The 17,689-nt window shown below is 39.8% G+C and overlaps 1 protein-coding gene across 1 annotated transcript in view; it reads left to right on the forward strand.

Moving 5' to 3' along the window:
• The window catches only part of CPNE8 (copine 8), a 372,678-nt gene that overhangs the window by 235,655 nt on the left and 119,334 nt on the right, over positions 1-17,689 (forward strand). The window contains exon 7 of the mRNA XM_068276306.1: positions 7,434-7,497. Within this exon, the coding sequence (XP_068132407.1) occupies positions 7,434-7,497 (64 nt within the window). The remainder of the gene's footprint in view (positions 1-7,433; positions 7,498-17,689) is intronic.

Below are 17,689 nucleotides of genomic sequence, written 5' to 3' on the forward strand. Positions count from 1 at the left end.
AGTTCATGCTAGCTGAATTGAATAAGGCTACATTAACAGCAATAGAAGCGGAGATAGAGTGTAGTCAGACTAAGGCTGATGGAGCCAGCTACACAAGATGAAGAGTTTTTACTTCAGGCGGTGACACGATCGTACTAGCCCGTTGGTCACAGTTGATTTCAGAGGCAGAAGAAATTCCCTCGGCTGAGTAGATAAATTAACCTCCTTGCCGGTTATCCCGAGCTCAGCTCGGGGTAACCTGCGCAGAAGGATTTCTCAGGCCCCGCTGGGACGATTTGCATAATTTTTTTTGTTACATGCAGCTAGCACTTTGATAGCTGCTTGTAACATTCGATCGTCGCCGATCCGCCGCTACCCACCGCGCCGAGTCGCCCCCCCCTGCCCCAGACCCCTGAACAGCCTGGCCAATCAGTGCCAGGCAGCGCTGAGGGGTGGATCGGGATTCCCTGTGACATCCCGATGTCCATGACGTCGGTGACGTCATCCTGCCCGGTCACCGTGGAAGCCCTGCAGGAAATCCCGTTCTGAACGGGATTTCCTGCTTACTCTGATCGATCGGATTGGGTGGGGGGATGCCGCCGCTCAGCGGCTATCATGTAGCGAGCCCTGGGCTCGCTACATGATTTAAAAAAAAATAAATTAAAAAAAAGTGCTGCGCTGCCTCCTTGCCGGCGGGAATTAGACCGGCAAGGAGGTTAAATGAGTTTTATATCTTTTATGTGCAATGCTTAAAGAGTCTCTGAAGTCTAATAAAAAAAGTTTTCTTATTTAACAAATATGTTTAATATGTTAGCCCTAACTAAACCACCACATTTTCGACGCTGTACACTATCTAAATCCCCCCAAACTCCCCGGGGGGCAATCCGGGAAGCGCTTCTGTGAGAGGCAGAGCTATTAGCTGCAGCTCTGCCTCTCAGCGCGTCTGTCAGCCTAGATCGCCGCCTCTCCCCCGCTGCTCTCAGTCTTCCTTCACTGAGAGGGGCGGGGGAGAGGCGGATATCCACCGCTGACAGACGCGTGTGAGGCAGGGCTGCAGCTCATAGCTCTGCCTCACATGGAAGCGCTTAGGGCAGCAAAATCCATGATCAAGAAAGTCGTGGATTTTTCAGGGGAGAGGGAGTGTGAGTTAGGGGGGATTTGCGGCGGTTTAGTTAGGGCTAATATGTTAAACACATTTGTTAAATAAAAAGATGTTTTTTTTGAATCTTCAGTGTCTCTTTAAACATCATCATTTTGCAAATAAAAGGTAATATACCAAGGAGCGCTCTTTGTTTCTTTTGTCTTTTTACATCATTACTCTTGGCAAAATGGCAAATTTGGGGCCAGAGGCATGGAAAAATGTGGGTGTCGCATAGGCACTCATGGTAATAGTATCTATAAATGGAAATTTGGGCGCCAGAGGCATGGGTGGGGGGGGGGGGCAATTAGGGTTAGGCATTGTGGGAAGGGGTCAGTTAGAGTTAGGCATCAGGTGTGTGTGGGGTGGTGGGGTTTGGTTAGGATTAGGCATGGGTGGGGGTTGGTTAGGGTTGGGCATTGGTAGGTGGGGTTGGTTAGGTTTAGGCATCAGGGGGAAGGGTTGGTTAGGGTTAGGCATCAGCACAAGGAAGGCTCATGTGAGAATAAGTTTAGCTTTAGTGATAGCAAAATGTACTGTATTTTACTAATGGAAATTACCACTGCCCTATTGTACAATATCAGTAATTTTTCCCATATTCTACCTGCAGATATTTCCATTTACATGCTCGCTACTCTTGGACTTTGGGATCGGGCTGCTTTGCATGCCCCTGTTAGGAGATAAATATAGAAGCCTTCATTACTAATAACGACCATTACTAATTTCTTGTTTCTCCTAAAAAGGGAGATGCTTCTGAATAAGGAACACATTTTCAATTGGAGGTCAGCATCAGTAATGGTGACTGTTATATATTTCTTATAATTGGTATACGCTAAGTGCTATTTTGAGTTATGATGTATGTGTGCATGGTCCATTACTTTGTGTAGAAAAGTTTTTGTCGTTATTCAGGCACCGGGTTTCTTTTTCAACTTAGTATTAAGCTTAAGTTTTGCCTCTTTTAATTGAATTTGTTGTGTTTGTTACAGGAGTTTAGCACTAGAGATAAAGATGCTTTTTCAGATTGAAAACTAACAATTTTCTAAATTAGTTATTGATTTTTTGCATGCTTGATTATTGTTGGTAGAATGTTTACAAAAAGATAACCGCTTTTGAAAGACTTAAATCAAGTCTCTAAAACTGCCAACACCTGTGTCATTTTCCTATGTTAACATGTTTTTGAAATATTTTCTTCCTTCAAGCTCTAGCTGATTATAGACATGTCTGAGAATATGTTCTTGTTGACAGCAGGATGGGAAAGGGCAATGTTAGAGGTTGATGAGATGGATGCACAAAAACGTCCTGCACTTTTTTTTATGCACTATTTTATCTAATACTTTTAGAATTTTGCTGTCTTCATTTAATCTCCTGATTCACTTGCATTAAACATCAAAAAGAATAGATTTGCATTAATATTTACATATACAAGTTCATCCTGATTCCTGACCAATGGGGGAGTTCCAGTGAGCGCTATGAAGATGCTTCTGCTGGGGCTCCAGTGTTACATATTACAAGAGGAAGCAGCGGAGAGTGGTGGCTGGTCCAGCGGGTCAGTTTGTGGGGTTTGGAGAACCAGAAAAATAACATTTTACTGTTAATTATGAGTCATGTAGTTGGTGTGTGGGGGGAGGGGGGTGGGCAGATGAAGTCTTGCATTTTTTAACACCTCCCACAAACTGAAACTCTAATTAGACATTAGCAGTTATATATGACCACTGAAGGAAATCTTTGGTAGACTCAAAAGATAACTGTCTTATGGATACAATAAATGGACCCATTATCTTCTATGAGTCCTGTAGGTTTGGATTTAGGTAAGTATGCTGCTTCTGGTATTATTTTCTGTAAGTCTGAGGTGGATGATTAGTTAGGCAACACTAATACCCTTGTGCACATCTTAGATCTTTATTTTTTCAGTAAACCCCGTTCTAGACGGGTATGAAGAGCACTACAAGCAAAATATACATTCACTTGGAAAGCCAACGTTGTTTTGAAGCACTTTAAATTGAAATTCCACTTCACAATGCACTTCATTTGGGCATGAGAATAAAGCCAATGTAGATTAGCAAACCTGTTTTCCTGGTGTATGGTTTTGACACTGCCAGTGTACGATTTATCCACTGCAGCTGATCGCCAGTGCTCAAATATATGGTGGCCAAACACCAACGCCAAAATCATACACCTTGAATATCTGCTCAGTTTTTGGATTTGGTGCTGGAGTTGAAGATGAAAGCAGATTATTATCAGCTGATGCTAGATTTTTCGGTTAGGCAATATTTTAGGAAGATTGGTGTGATAAGAGAAGGTAGGGTGCTAGATTTACCTGCTGGGGTTAGGAGTTTAAAGTTAGGCATTAAATAAAAGGAAAGAGATTGGTTCAGGATAGTTGAGTAATGGGAAATAAATGCAGAAAACACAGCTGGAAGAACCATCACAAAGCCAGTTATATAATATAGCAAAGCACAATATACTGATAGTCAGTCTAACAATCAATGTGATCCAGCACCCAATCTAAATAACAATGGGAACCAGCATCCAATTTAAATAACAATGGGAACCAGCACCCAATCTAAATAACAATAGGAACCAGCATCCAATTTAACAACCAATGGGAACCAGAACCCCATCTAAATAACCGTGGGAACCAGCACCCGAGCTAAATAACAATGGGAACCAGCACCAGATCTAAATAACATTGGGAACAAGCACCAAACTTAATAACAATGGGAACCAGCACCCAATCTAAATAACAATGGAATCCAGCACCTAATTTAAAGTGGTCTAACACCCAGCATTTCAACTTTGCTTTAAAAGATTGCTTACAGCTTATAAACTATTATGCCAGATTTTTTTTTTAGCAGAAATTCACTGAATGGATTAAACATGACATTTTAGTGCTGCATTTAGCTAGAAATCCTCCTCCGTGCTTGCTTGTTTAGTTACAAATGTATCTATCTACAATGTAACAAACAAACACTGCTCTGAGAGAACAAAGAGGGCTTCCCCGGCAGGCTTTTCAAAGGTCTCTTTGTATTCCAAATAAAGATACATTTTGTAACTAAAGATAAGAACAGATGCGGATTCCTAGTTAAATCCAACACTAAAATGTCATGTTTAACCCATTCAGTGAATTTCTGCTTAAAAAAAATCTGGCATAATAGTTTGTAAGCTGTAAGCAATCTTTTAAAGCAAAGTTGTAATGCTGGGTGTTAAACCGCTTTAAATAACAATGGAATCCAGAACCAATCTAAATAACATGGGATCCACAACCCAATCCAAATAGCAATGGGATACAGATAATTATTAATAACATTAAATTGCAAAACATCTGTACATGACTTGGCACATTTTTATAGAAAAATGCTAGTGATTGTAGAATCTTACTTTACTAGATGTAGAGAATCTAACATGATTTAAAATAACAGTTTTCCTCAGTTCTGTGGAAGTTGGTGTATTTTTAGAAGTTATCAGACTATACTGTAAGTATATTCTATAGTTCCAGTTTCCCCATCTTTCAAGTCCATCAGTTCCAGGTCACTGCTTGGGACTGTATTTGTCAGCAACTGCTTGGATGTTGAAAGGAATATTTTGTCCTGTTGTTTATATTTCCAACTGACAAGCTCTGACTGTGAAGAGATCTCAGTGCAGCCAAAAGGCAGCTTTGCATTTTCAAGTCTGTGGGGGGAAAAAAAGACAAAAAATCACAATCTTAATTTACAGTGTAAAGAAAAGTATCTGATTTACTATATTGCTGCCCAAATAAGGCTCTACATTTACAGTGATGTGGAAAGAACCTGATTTACCAAGCTGCTTCCTATTTTTCACAATCTGCATTTTCTAATCTTTATAGAGCATATTCAGTGTAAAATAAACATTCCATCAATCCTCTTCTCATATAAAGTTATAGTTGCTTACCAGGTCTTTTTCCTCTAACACGCTCTTTAAACCCCATATGTGCCACCATCAGGCCCTTCGTTCTGCCCTCTTGTAGAGAAGTGATATGGCACTCTCTCTATCCGAAGTAGAGAAAGTGGCAGAAGAAGAAGCCTGCAACATTGAGTGATATCTGTACACACTGGATGATCAAGAATAATAATTTCACCTGAGGAATATCTAAAGTCAATGTATAGCTTAACCCTTTGCTTCATTTGTTTAATGGGCAATTGTATGGGGCTTTTCTTTAACATGACTCAACTTTATACTAAAATAAATAATGGCATTTTTCTTAGACTAATAATTTCATCACTCTGTTTAGCTGCATTGTAGCAGCAGGTGGTTTCTCCTCTCCTCCCTGCTGCTGCTGGATCTCTGGGATTGTGCTGTAACACTTGATTTTACTGCACCAACTTCATTGTCTATTTCCTGTGATTTTAATGCAAGGCATGCAATATTTTCTCATTGAGGATGTGCAAGAATACTTAAATTACAATTCAAGTGTAATCATCATGCAAACACAACATAGTTTTGCATTAATTGCTGGCCATTGTAACGAGCAATAAAGCAACAGGATGCTACTTCACTCTCATGGTACTGTTAAACGGTTCTGGCTATAAAGTCTAGTAGTGTTTAGTTAGTTAAACATTTTACATTTAAAGCAGACCCAAACTCTTGTACAGCACATAATCAAAAGTTTTCATTCCACGTATAAGTGCTGTAGAAATCAATTTCAGCATGCCCTGTGGGTTTGTTTAGCTGCATAAGAGTGTAATTAGCCTTATCAGTAGCTGTGACTCACAGTGCTGCTACTCTGCCTCTGCAGTAAAGACAAAGGCATATCTCTTTTTGTTCTCCCCGCACAGTTCTTAAGGGGCCCATACACTTAACGATTTTCCCGCCGATATACGGCCGATTCGATCACGGTGATCGAATCGGCTGTGAAATCGCCGCGCACACCGCTGACAGAACGATCGATTTCCGTCTGAAATCGATCGTTCCCGTCGATTCCTGTCGATCCATTCATGCGGAAGGTTTTTCTCGATCGCCGGCGGGTCGGGAGTGCGTCGATAGCGGTGTTCGAATGCCCATTACCTGTTTCGGCCGGCGCGAGTCCCCTGGTCCCTGCTGTCTTCTTTCCATGCTGGGTTCCAGACCGGCTGCAGCTACACAGAACTTCCTGTCCCGGCAGGAAGTTTAAACAGTAGAGCGCCCTCTACTGTTTAAACTTCCCCTGGACAGGAAGTTCAGTAGCTGCAGGAATGGTCTGGAGCCCGGAGCGGAGAAAAAGACAGTGGGGACCAGGGGACTCGCGCCGGCCGGAACAGGTAATGTATGCAGGGGGGGGGGGGGGGGGGGTGGGGCAGCAGAGGCAGCTCCACAGATTGTGATCGCTTTCAGGCTGAAATCGATTCACAATCTGTTTGCAGTTACGGTGGCTCTCTGATCAGATTCAATCAGAGAGGGACTTATCTGTTGGTCGAATCTGATGGCAAATCGACCAGTGTATGGCCACCTTTACTGTTAAAACTCCAGGGGTTTTTAGGATTTTCAGAAATTGTAATGAAGACATGTTTCCCTTAAATGTCATCATGCTGTGACTAATCTTTTAGAGCTGTTAGGAAGTTCTGAGTTTAGATCCATTTAAATAAGATGTTTGTTTATTAAAGGAGTTACTTATTTTTCACATCATCAGTAAGGATGTTTGAAAGCCTTTCTTTTTGAATGAAGTACTAACTTTCATGCTGTGCTGTGTTTATACAAGTTTCCCTTGTTTTATATTACTTTTTAGTGATCACTTGGAGAAATCAAGAAATGCTTTTTGACAGAAGTTCTATATTTGTATTGTGACCAGATTGTTATTGATGCTTGAAGCAAAGCTTTCTAGTAGTTATTTTCTTTTTAATATTTCTCAGATTTTGTCTTCCAGCTCAGGTTATTAAATATCGGTGCTCAGAAATCACAAAAGGCCTCAATTCACTAAGCTTAACTCCTGTTTTTAATAACTCTTCTGAGCTGTTTTACAGTTATCACCATGGTGATATAATTGTGATAACTGTAAAACAGCTCTGAAGAGTTATTAAAGACAGGAGTTAAGCTTAGTGAATTGAGGCCAAATCAAAATTCAATGGCCCAAGTGTGAGCTAATACTCAGAGAAGTATGCCACATATTGCCCAGGGTACTGTGGAACAGAGAAACCTCTTGCTGGCTTTAATAAAATGGCTGTGTGCAGAGGTGGAAATAACAGACGTACACATCTAACACCAAGTTACCCATGCTTAGAAAGTGATAAGCCTTTCAAGCGAATTATATGCTTTGTTAAGATTTATTAAGGCTGAGGTTTGATTTCATTTCATGTTCATTTTTTTGGTTTTTAATTGTAAACAGAGGCATTCCAGGAAAGAACTGTGGAACTATCACTGTTACAGCAGAAGAGCTGAACAATTGCCGAGTAAGTATGCTGGTTTATCCACTTTTCCTTCATATTTACTGAGAAAATCTCTCTAAAAACACATGTACACTGCTAGAAGTATTCCATTTATATTTACACCGGGTACCATTCAACTGTTTAAAGTGGCATTATCACTAACATATTGGTTGTTAATTATATAAGAAGATTAAATAGCACACCCTATTACTACCAAATGCCATGAGTGGATTACTGGTGATCAGTTCAGATTGTCTGTAAAGAATATAGTGCCATTACCTATTGCAGCTATTTTTATATTACCGTATTTTTCGTAATATAAGACGCTCCGGCATATAAGACGCACCTAGATTTAAAGGGCAAAAATCAGGAAAAAAAAATAAACTAAACCTAGGTGCGTCTATGGTGCAGGGGTTTCTTATGGACCTCTAACTCCCACAAAACTGTCTTTATCTAAGCTACACTGCCCATCTATAATAACACCTGCTACACTACACTTCCCTTACCCCTGCTGCCCCCAACAACTACACATTACTTCACTAACCCCTACTACAACTACACTACACTACACTACAGTATACTACACTTCCCTCACTAACACCTGCAGCCAACCCAAAGTACACTACACTTCACTAACTAACCCCTCCAGACAACCCGAACTACACTACACTTCACTAAGTAACCCCTCCAGCCAACCCAAACTACACTACACTTCACTAAGTAACCCCTCCAGCCAACCCAAACTACACTACACTACACCCCTGCTGCATCTCACCTGATCCTGTCGCCGCGATCCTCCCCTCCTCCATCTGCCTGTCATCACCCGAGAGTCGCAGCAGCCGTCATCTGAGGGTCCCATTACGTGTCATCAGAGGGTCCAGCAATCCCATCCAGTATTCCCGCTCTTTAAGTGTCCAGGATGCCGGCTCCTCTTCGCTGCAGTCATCCTTGTATGCAGCCTCGTGGTAATCACGCGGTGATTACACGCTGCCGGGGCCGACTTCATCCATAGTCTTCTTCTTAGTTACAGTGCCCCCTTCTGCGTGACGAGTGGCGCACGTGCGCCTGACGTCATGCGTGACCCCGGCGCACATGCGCCGCTTGTATCTAAGAAGAGGACGCCGTAACTATGGAGGAAGGCGGCCCTGGCAGCGCGTAATCACCGCAAGCATGCATACAAGCATGACTGCAGTGAAGAGGAGCCGGCGACTTGGACACTTAAAGAGCGGGGATACTGGATGGGATTGCTGGACCCTCTGATGACGGCTGCTGCGACATTGGATGACGGCGGACAGACGAAGGAGGCGAGGATCGCGGCGGCAGGATCCGGTAAGTATGTTATGGGGCGAAAATACCGTACCTTTGGAATATAAGACGCACCCACTTTTTCACCCCAGTTTTGGGGAAGAAAAAGTGCGTCTTATATTCCGAAAAATACGGTAACTTTCAAGGTGGAGTGGTAAATGAGATGCTAATTATTCTAAGTTGCAGAGCACCCAGCAAGCATATGGTGAACCAGAACTCCCAGGTGTGTGTAAAGGGCTGAAAGAGACTGAAAAGCCCTCTTACTAAGATGATATGAAAAACAGAAGTTGGCCTTCTTTAAACAGGAGATATTTGCAATTATTCAGGTTAGAGTGAGCTCTGATGTCTCCCAGTGCATCACTGCTGAATATGCAAATGTACTCTTTGATGTTCCTGAAAGATAAACATGCCTCAACATCCCCTGGCATGCAATCATGTTTCAGCTTGTTAATTTTACATAGCCACACAAATCCAATATGCATACAGACTGTTTCGGATTGATTGATTGACTGATTTATCCTCATCAGTATATGGCATGGATTAATGTGGCTCTATGGGGTAGGACTTGAAACACCCAGAGTTACAGAATTCTAGTTCACCATGAGCTTGCAGGGTACTTTGTAACTCTGGGTGGTTTCAAGTCCCACCCCATAGAGCCTCATTATTCCAGGTCATTTCTTATATTCAGCAGTGATGCTCTGGGAGACATCTCAGAGCTCACTCCAACTTGAATAATTGTAAATACCTTCTGTTTTAAGAAGGCAAACTTCTGTTATTCTAAGTTGATGCAACATTTTCTTCAAATTATGCAGCTTGGAAATAAACCAATCAAGCGCAGTAATTGTTCCAATTTCATGCTGCACGCATTTGCATAAAATCTGCATCAACTCATTATTCTTAGCACTTTATAGACCAACTTTATTGCTGTGGGTAGCTATTCAAAGGAAGTGCAGAAGGAAAACATGAGCCAAGAATTTCTCTGTACAAAAATATACTGTACAACAATATACTCGCTCAGCGATTTGCTGTACAGTCATTGCAGGCAGCCATTGCTTTATGTACAGTGTACACTTTATTTAACTTTAAAGACAGACATTTTGATATAACATTGGTGAAAAATTAGATGTTCAAACACACTTCACAGATTTTGTTGGTTGGACCAGTATTGCTTAGCCAAAATGATGTCAGCATTTCTTAGCCAAAATGAATTCAATAAATGTCAATAAAAAGGCCAAATGTTGTGAATTTATATAGTAAGATTCTTTATAAACAAGCATAAAAGTAGAGCATCCATTTTTTCTTAGGGCCCTTTTCCACTAGCAATCGCAATCACAATAGCCAAACGCCAGCGATTGCAAATTTTCATTAATGTAGTTAGGAAATTGCGATAGCGATTTTACATACGCAATGCAGTTGCCTTGAAAAATCTGTCTCATAATTGCTCCAGAAAGTGATTGCGTTTTGTAAAAAAAATGCAATCGTGGTAGTGGAAAATACCTACTGCGATTCCTATGTTAAAGTAGCAACCATAGAGATTTAAAAATCACTATCATTTTGCAATTTTGCTGAATCGCAGTGGAGTGGAAAAGGGCCCTTAACCACTTCAGGACCACAGCCTTTACCCCCCTTAAAGATCAGGCCATTTTTCACAAAAATGGCCACTGCAGCTTTAAGGGCTGGATGCAGGGCCGTACAACGCCACACATAAGTGTTTTTTTTGGGGGGGGGAGGGGATTTTTCTTATTTATTTTTAAATAAATGTATTGATTTTTTTTATTTTTATTTTTACCCCACTATCTCCCTCCCTCCCATCGCCAGCCAATCAGCATGATCGGCTGTCATAGGCTACAGCCTATGACAGCCAATCACTCCCTGGACTACAGAGGGGACAGCACTGCCTTAGATCGCAGTGCAGTACTAAATAAATAGACAGTGGTTTCACTGTCTAACAGTCTCCTAGCCGCTGGGAGGCTGATGGCGGAGCGGAGCTCCATCATTCACTTGGAGATGCACGCGCATGATCTCCTGCAAATCCCTGCCCCAGGACTTGACGCCAAATTGGCGTTAGGTGGTCCTGAGGCTGCTGCCTTGATCATGCCCATGGGCATTAGGCGGTCATTAGGTAGTTAAAGAGGACGAAGCAGAGAAATATTTAGTTTATATCTGTGCTTAAAGCAAACCTGAAGCGAAAAAAAAACTTGATGATATAATGAATTGTATGTGTAGTACGGTAATGAATAGAACATTAGTAGTAAAGAAAAGTCTCATATTTTTCATTTTCAATTACCGATATATCTCTCTTTTATATATAACATTGCATCATACTGTCACAGTTGCAGTTTAAACACCACACTCTCATTTCTGTTTGTTTTATACCTTAAAAGACAATGGCCTCAATTCACTAAGCTTATCTCCTGTCTTTAATAATGTTTCTATAGTTATTACCATGGTGACGAGGCATGTAGTATTTAGGAAACTTTTTACCTCAGGCAAACCTAACGTTTACTCTTCTGTCTTTAAGTTAACTCTTCCATCCTTAAAATAACTCCAGAATTCTAACGTTAAAGACAGGCTGTTAATTAACTGCGTGTGAAAATAACTACAGAGGAGGTAACTTAACTACAGAGGAGGTAACTTAACCATTTCAGCCACCCAGACGTGATCCTCACGTCCAGACGGCTGCCCTGCTGCGGTGCCGCGCTTCGGTGCACTCCCGCGCGTGATCGCGGGCACGCCCCCGTGTTGTTCCTCGGTAGCCCTGTGATCAGTGAACTGGAACATGATTCCCAATCACTGATCAAAGTCCCCAGCAGAAAAAATGATGGTCTCTTATCAGAGGCCGCAGTCTTTCTGCAAAAAAAAGTTTCCCCGTCATCCTTGTGCTTCCAGTTAGCCAGAAGCACAAGATTAAAAAAAAAACCTTAAGGTTGCCATCTTGTGGTCAAATAGTAAAACTACATATAGGCCTGGTGCACACCAGAGGAGTTTTTCTGAGCGTTTTGAGTTTTTAAATCTGCTGCTAATGTTATCCTACGTGTCTGTGCACACTGGAGCAATGAGGTTTTGTAAAAAACCCCATAGCATTACATTGGGAAGAGCTTTTGAAACCTCTAAAAGCTCTTCCCAATGTAATGCTATGGGATTTTTTACAAAACCTCATTGCTCCAGTGTGCACAGACACATAGGATAACATTAGCAGCAGATTTAAAAACTCAAAACGCTCAGAAAAACTCCTCTGGTGTGCACCAGGCCTCACAAACATTTTTGAAGGGAATTCACACATTCTAACATTTAAAAGTAACTGTTTATTTCCCACACCAAAAAATTACCCAAATAAAATTTGTAATGGAAAAAAAAATACAATAAAAAACAAACAAAAACATAAATAGTTATCTAAGGGTCTGAACTTTTTAAATATGCATGTGAAGGGGGTATACTACGAACATTTTGAAAATTATACGCTTGTAAATAGTGATGGACGCAAAACGGAAAAAATGCACCTTTATTTCCAAATAAAATATTGGGGCCATAAATTGTGATAGGGACAAAATTTAAATGGTGTAATAACCAAGACAAATGGGCAAATATAATACATAGATTTTAATTATGGTAGCATGGATTATTTTAAAGCTATAATGGATGAAAATTGTGAAATAATGAATTTTTTCCATTTTTTTACTTAGTAATCCTGTTAAAATGCATTTATAAAAAAAAAATTCTTTGCAAAATGTACTACCCAAAGAAAGCCTAATAAGTGGTGGAAAAACAAGATATAGATCAATAACTTGTGATAAGTAGTGATGAAGTTATTAGCGAATGCATGGGAGGTGAAAATTGCTCTGATGCATAAGGTGGAAAAATCCCCGCGGACTGAGATGGTTAACTACAGAGGAGGTAACTTAAAGAATGAAGAGATAAGATAACTCTCTCACTGTATGGTGGTAAGTTTTCTCTTGCCTTATTATCTCCAGCACAGGGGCGTAGCAATAGGGGGTGCAGTGGTAGCGACCGCATCGGGGCCCTTGGGCCAGAGGGGCCCCGAAGGGCCCTCCCTCAACTACAGTATTAGCTCTCTATTGGTCTTGTGCTCATAATAATCACTTCTATAGATACTTTGAATAGTGGTAATCATTAACAAACTGTTTCCCATCCCTTCCTTGCACCTCTGACTCTGTAGTTGCCATTGGCAAGTTTTGGTGCACCGTATCAATTGCTATGTATAGAGTGCTTGGGGGGGACCATTGTAAAACTTGCATCGGGGCCCACAGCTCCTTAGCTACGCCACTGCTCCAGCATGATCTTAGTGAATTGGGGCCATTGACCTCAATTCACTAAGATCATGCTGGAGATAGTAAGGCAAGAGAAAACTAACCTTCACACATCGATCTTGCCTTATTAAGGTGTAGAGGTACGTTTTCACAATGATAGAGTTATCTTATCACTTCAGTCTTTAAGTTACCTCCTCTGTAGTTATTTTCACATGCAGTTAATGAACAGCCTGGGCCATATGCAATTCACTTTTTTCACCTGAGTTTTATTCTAGATGATATTTTTAAACTTGTCAATAAAAAGCCTTTTAAGCCACCAGCAAGCAAGAAAATACTGAAAATAATTTTTAATAGTACTTTTTCACCTACTTTTTGGGACTTTTTAGTAGAAAAGTTCTGGAAAGTTATTTTAAATTGAAGATGAAAAATTATCTCCTAGGAGAAAACTCAGGTGAAAAAGTGAATTGCATATGGCCCCCTGTCTTTAACTTTGAATTCTGGAGTTATTTTAAGGATTGAAGAGTTAACTTTAGAGATCTCTCCTTAACTTAAGGACAGAAGAGTGAACTGTAGGTTTGCCTGAGGTAAAATGTTTCCTGAATATTACATGCCTTATTACCATGGTGATAACTCTAGAAACGTTATTAAAGACAGGAGGTAATGTTAGTGAATTGAGGCCTATGTTCCTTTGAAGCTTCCTGTAGTAAAATCTTATCTCAAGCTGTCTCTCACTGTTTAGTGCTTCAGAAAACGGTACTGTATTAAACCCAGTGGGTCGAATAGCTCAGAGAAGCTCTTTTGCATACATAACAACTGAAGTTTTTAACTCTTCCTGCTCTGGAGAATAATATGAGACTATTTTCTTTGCTACTAATGTTCTATTTCTTAGCTTTACTACAAATGCAATTCACTATTTCATAAATTTATTTTCACTTCTTTGAAACGGTCTACCTGTACCCTAGCATGAAATTAAAAGGATGGGGAGGGTTGTAGGAGACAGAACAGAGAACTGTATCGGAGCCTAGTCTTGTGTAGTATACTAGGGCAAAGTGGGGTTGTATTAAGAGGGAAATCTTAATGGATTAGGTTTGTCATTGATTGAAGGTGTCTTCTTATGGAGATTAAGAAGAAATCTAAATCCATGCCAGACTTGGATTCTTGTTGCTTGTTGCGAATAAAAAATTATTTTAACTATACAGATTACTTAAAGGATAACTATAGTGAAAAATTGTAAAATTTAAATACAAAGATTTAAATGTACATTTTTCTGAGAATAAAATGCATTCTAAATTTCATGTTTCCTATGTTGCTGTCACTTATAATTGGTTGTAAAATTCTGATCAATGTGACAGGTTTTTGACTAGTTCATCTTGTAATGAGGGATTCTCAGGGTTTTTTTTATTTTCAAAAACACTTACTGAGTAGCAGTTGCTCAGTCTAACTGCCAGAATAGTATGAAAATGAGTAGAGGCCAGCTGACTTCTTTGTATAGATCCTTTCCAGGGATTGCGTTTGTAAAGAATAAAGGAAATACTGAGATTTCCTAAATGAGGAAATGGACTAGTCCAAATTCTGTCAGATTTGTCTGCTTTTTACAACCTATTGTAAGTGACAACAACAAGGACAAACAAAGTAATTTATAGTGCATTTTACTCTGGGAGAAATGTACATTTTAGATGTACAGTACATTATGCATTTTAAATTTTACTATTTTTTTTTTTAAATAGCAGCCCTATTAGAGTAGATTAATAGGGTGTTAATCAGTATAGCTTTACATGTGGTGGTCTGCTGTACATTTAACAGTTCATCTGTTCTATCGTGAGATAAGTTTATTTTATGTTTATCTCTTTAGGTGGAGTTGCATTATGTTTGCCAAGAGCAATGTTTTTTTTTCTGTGGTATTAAATTATGAACACAATTGGTTGATATTTTTTGTAGTCTTTCATGGAAATAAAAGAAGATTTGGTTATATATAAATGCCAATGATAATAACAAGTCTTTTCCCTCATTCTGTGAAAAGTAGAAGGTGCTTTTTTTGAGTATGATGATTAAAGAAGAGCAAGGGAAATTAATCACAAGATGATTCAGAACACAAACAGCCATTAATTCAGCTTTGTATCTTGATTGTTATCACCCACTATGTGAAGGATGTTATACCATATGGACAGTCTCTAAAATTCAAAAGGAATAATGCAAAAAAAGGAACAGCTTTTGAAACAACAAGGAGTAAGAAATTAGTTGAAGTGAGGTTATAATCTATCTTGGATAAAAACAAGCCTTTGATTGCGCTATTATGCTATTAAGAGAAGTTCTTTTAATAAAGTGAGGAAGAATAAAAACAGAGATAACAATGCATCTGTAAACACTGGAATATGATTCTGAATCATGCCACAATTAAACACATTCAGAATTATATTTCAGAATGATAAAGGTTACTGGTTGCCTAGACCCAGTTCATGTACAATAAATAAGCATTAGCAGCCTTCTTTACCTAACAGTTAGTACCATAAGCTTCTAAGAAGAAAGGTGCTACATACATCCAATTTTGATTGGCCAATCACTGGCGTACGAGAGGAATCGGCGGGGGAGACTTGGGTGCAGGATTCAGCCGGTATATGGCTGATCCTGCTGCTGCACAAGTCCCGGCCCTGTTAAATACTATTCCCCCTCCAGGCCCCCATGGATGGTGGGGAATGAAATGATTCGGCGTCCAGCAATTGCTGGAAGCTGAATTATTGTGTTTTAAAAGTAACTTCAGCTCCGTCTTCTGACGGCGCCAAAGTTACTCCCTGTGCGCCCAAGTCTCCTGCGCTGGATTAACTGTGTTCACAATCACTGACCAATTTTACCACATCCATGTAGTATGAGGGCCAACAGATTTTGAATACTATGGAAAAAAGTAGATACTGGTAAGTTCTTATATTACATGGAAGTGGGTAACTTGGCCAATCATTGGCCAATCAAAATTGGATGTGTGCACCAGGCTTTAGTCTTTGGAGACCTGGCAGATCCCCTACACCTAAAGCTACATACACACTTAAGATAACTATAATTCGTAACCACATATAATTAGCCGATGAACGATATCTACACACTTTTAGTAATAAACGATCATCCTTCAATCAGATCTATCTGTACTGATCTGCATTTTCCACCGATGTTGCTCGTTCATCATTAGTTTTAATGATTGTTTGTGAAAGATTTGTACACAATTATCTGGAGCTGTTTAAAACAACTCTAGTCTAAAGTGTGTATGTAGCTTTAGGCCTTTTTCCACTACATCCGTTTTGGAATGTTTTCGCTCTTGTGAAATTTAATTAAAATGCAGGATAGATGAAGGTGTATGGTACAGTTTCAATGCCAAGGGAATTTTGCATGCATGAAAAAAATGGGAGGGGGAAGGCGGGAAGGGGGTTAACTGTGCGTCCCCTATCTGGAGATGCAGGTGATATGGGGGAACACTCACAATTCAGAAAGAATATATTTTTATGCACCTAGGTCACGTTGGTAAGACCTCTGCTATACCAAGCTCATTGGGTTTTTTTTTTACATTAACATAATTTAAATCCATTTTTAAAGGATTATTTCATAAAAAGTGAGTACAGTGGGGAAACAAAAATGTAATGGTTGATTGGTTATATAAGCTAGGCCTGCCAGAGGTTTTGTATTGATGCATAGTAGCATGCACAGTTCCAAGAGAACATGGACAAAATTGTCTTGCGAGAGATTTCAGTAGTATAAACTGTTTTAGGTTTCAGAAAATTAAATGTCCAAAGTAGGTGGAGACATTAATAAAATTAGGAACGCTATTGATATCCTGTATTTCTATTGTTGTCTGTATGGGATTGCATTACGGTGACCACATTACATATACTAGTAACCCTAGTAATCTAGGTTGAGGCAACAATGTTCTAAATTGGTAAGCTTCTTGCTAAAATGAACCACTGCGATAAAAAAAAAAATCATAATTGAATATTGTTAAAAATTGTTTTGGCATTTAGGCTATGGTTGCTATAACTTTCGTATACGTCGGAAAAATACAGAAGCTAACCTTGATAAAACCATGGCAAAAGTATACGGCTTTGTAAGCAGGACTTTCCAGTTCTCGTCATTCTGATTATGTCATTGTCTAACGACATTACACAATTCTGCACAAATCAGGGAATTTCCACAATTGTGGTATCTGTGGTTGTTTCAGGAATACCCTATTTATATACTAACCTTGCCCTTATCGCTTCCTGACAGGAAGCTTTTGCTGTACCTTACATCATCAGTTCCAGAGCACATCACCTCTGTTTGTGAAATACTGCTTGTTACAATCCTTGTTTCAAATTGATATGGTGACTACTTTTACTATCCTATTTTGTAAGGGAAGGTTCAGTTCTTTGGATGCTCTGGCTTTAAAGCAGTAGGATCAGCCATACTATGCCAGGGAAAAAAACACATATATAAGTAGATAAATACTTGATCTACTTACATAACACATGTATTATACTGTCCACGTTTTGATTTCAGTGAATGTTATATAGTAAATGACGAGAATTCTGTTCCTGGTGGGGGACATGTCTTTTGCCCACAGATAAGGCTAACTCGTGATGTCAATTCTGCCCTATACTTTTTTCTTGTCTCCTCCAATTGTTGAG

Source organism: Hyperolius riggenbachi, chromosome 3 (assembly GCF_040937935.1).
Source record: "Hyperolius riggenbachi isolate aHypRig1 chromosome 3, aHypRig1.pri, whole genome shotgun sequence".
NCBI lineage: Eukaryota > Metazoa > Chordata > Amphibia > Anura > Hyperoliidae > Hyperolius > Hyperolius riggenbachi.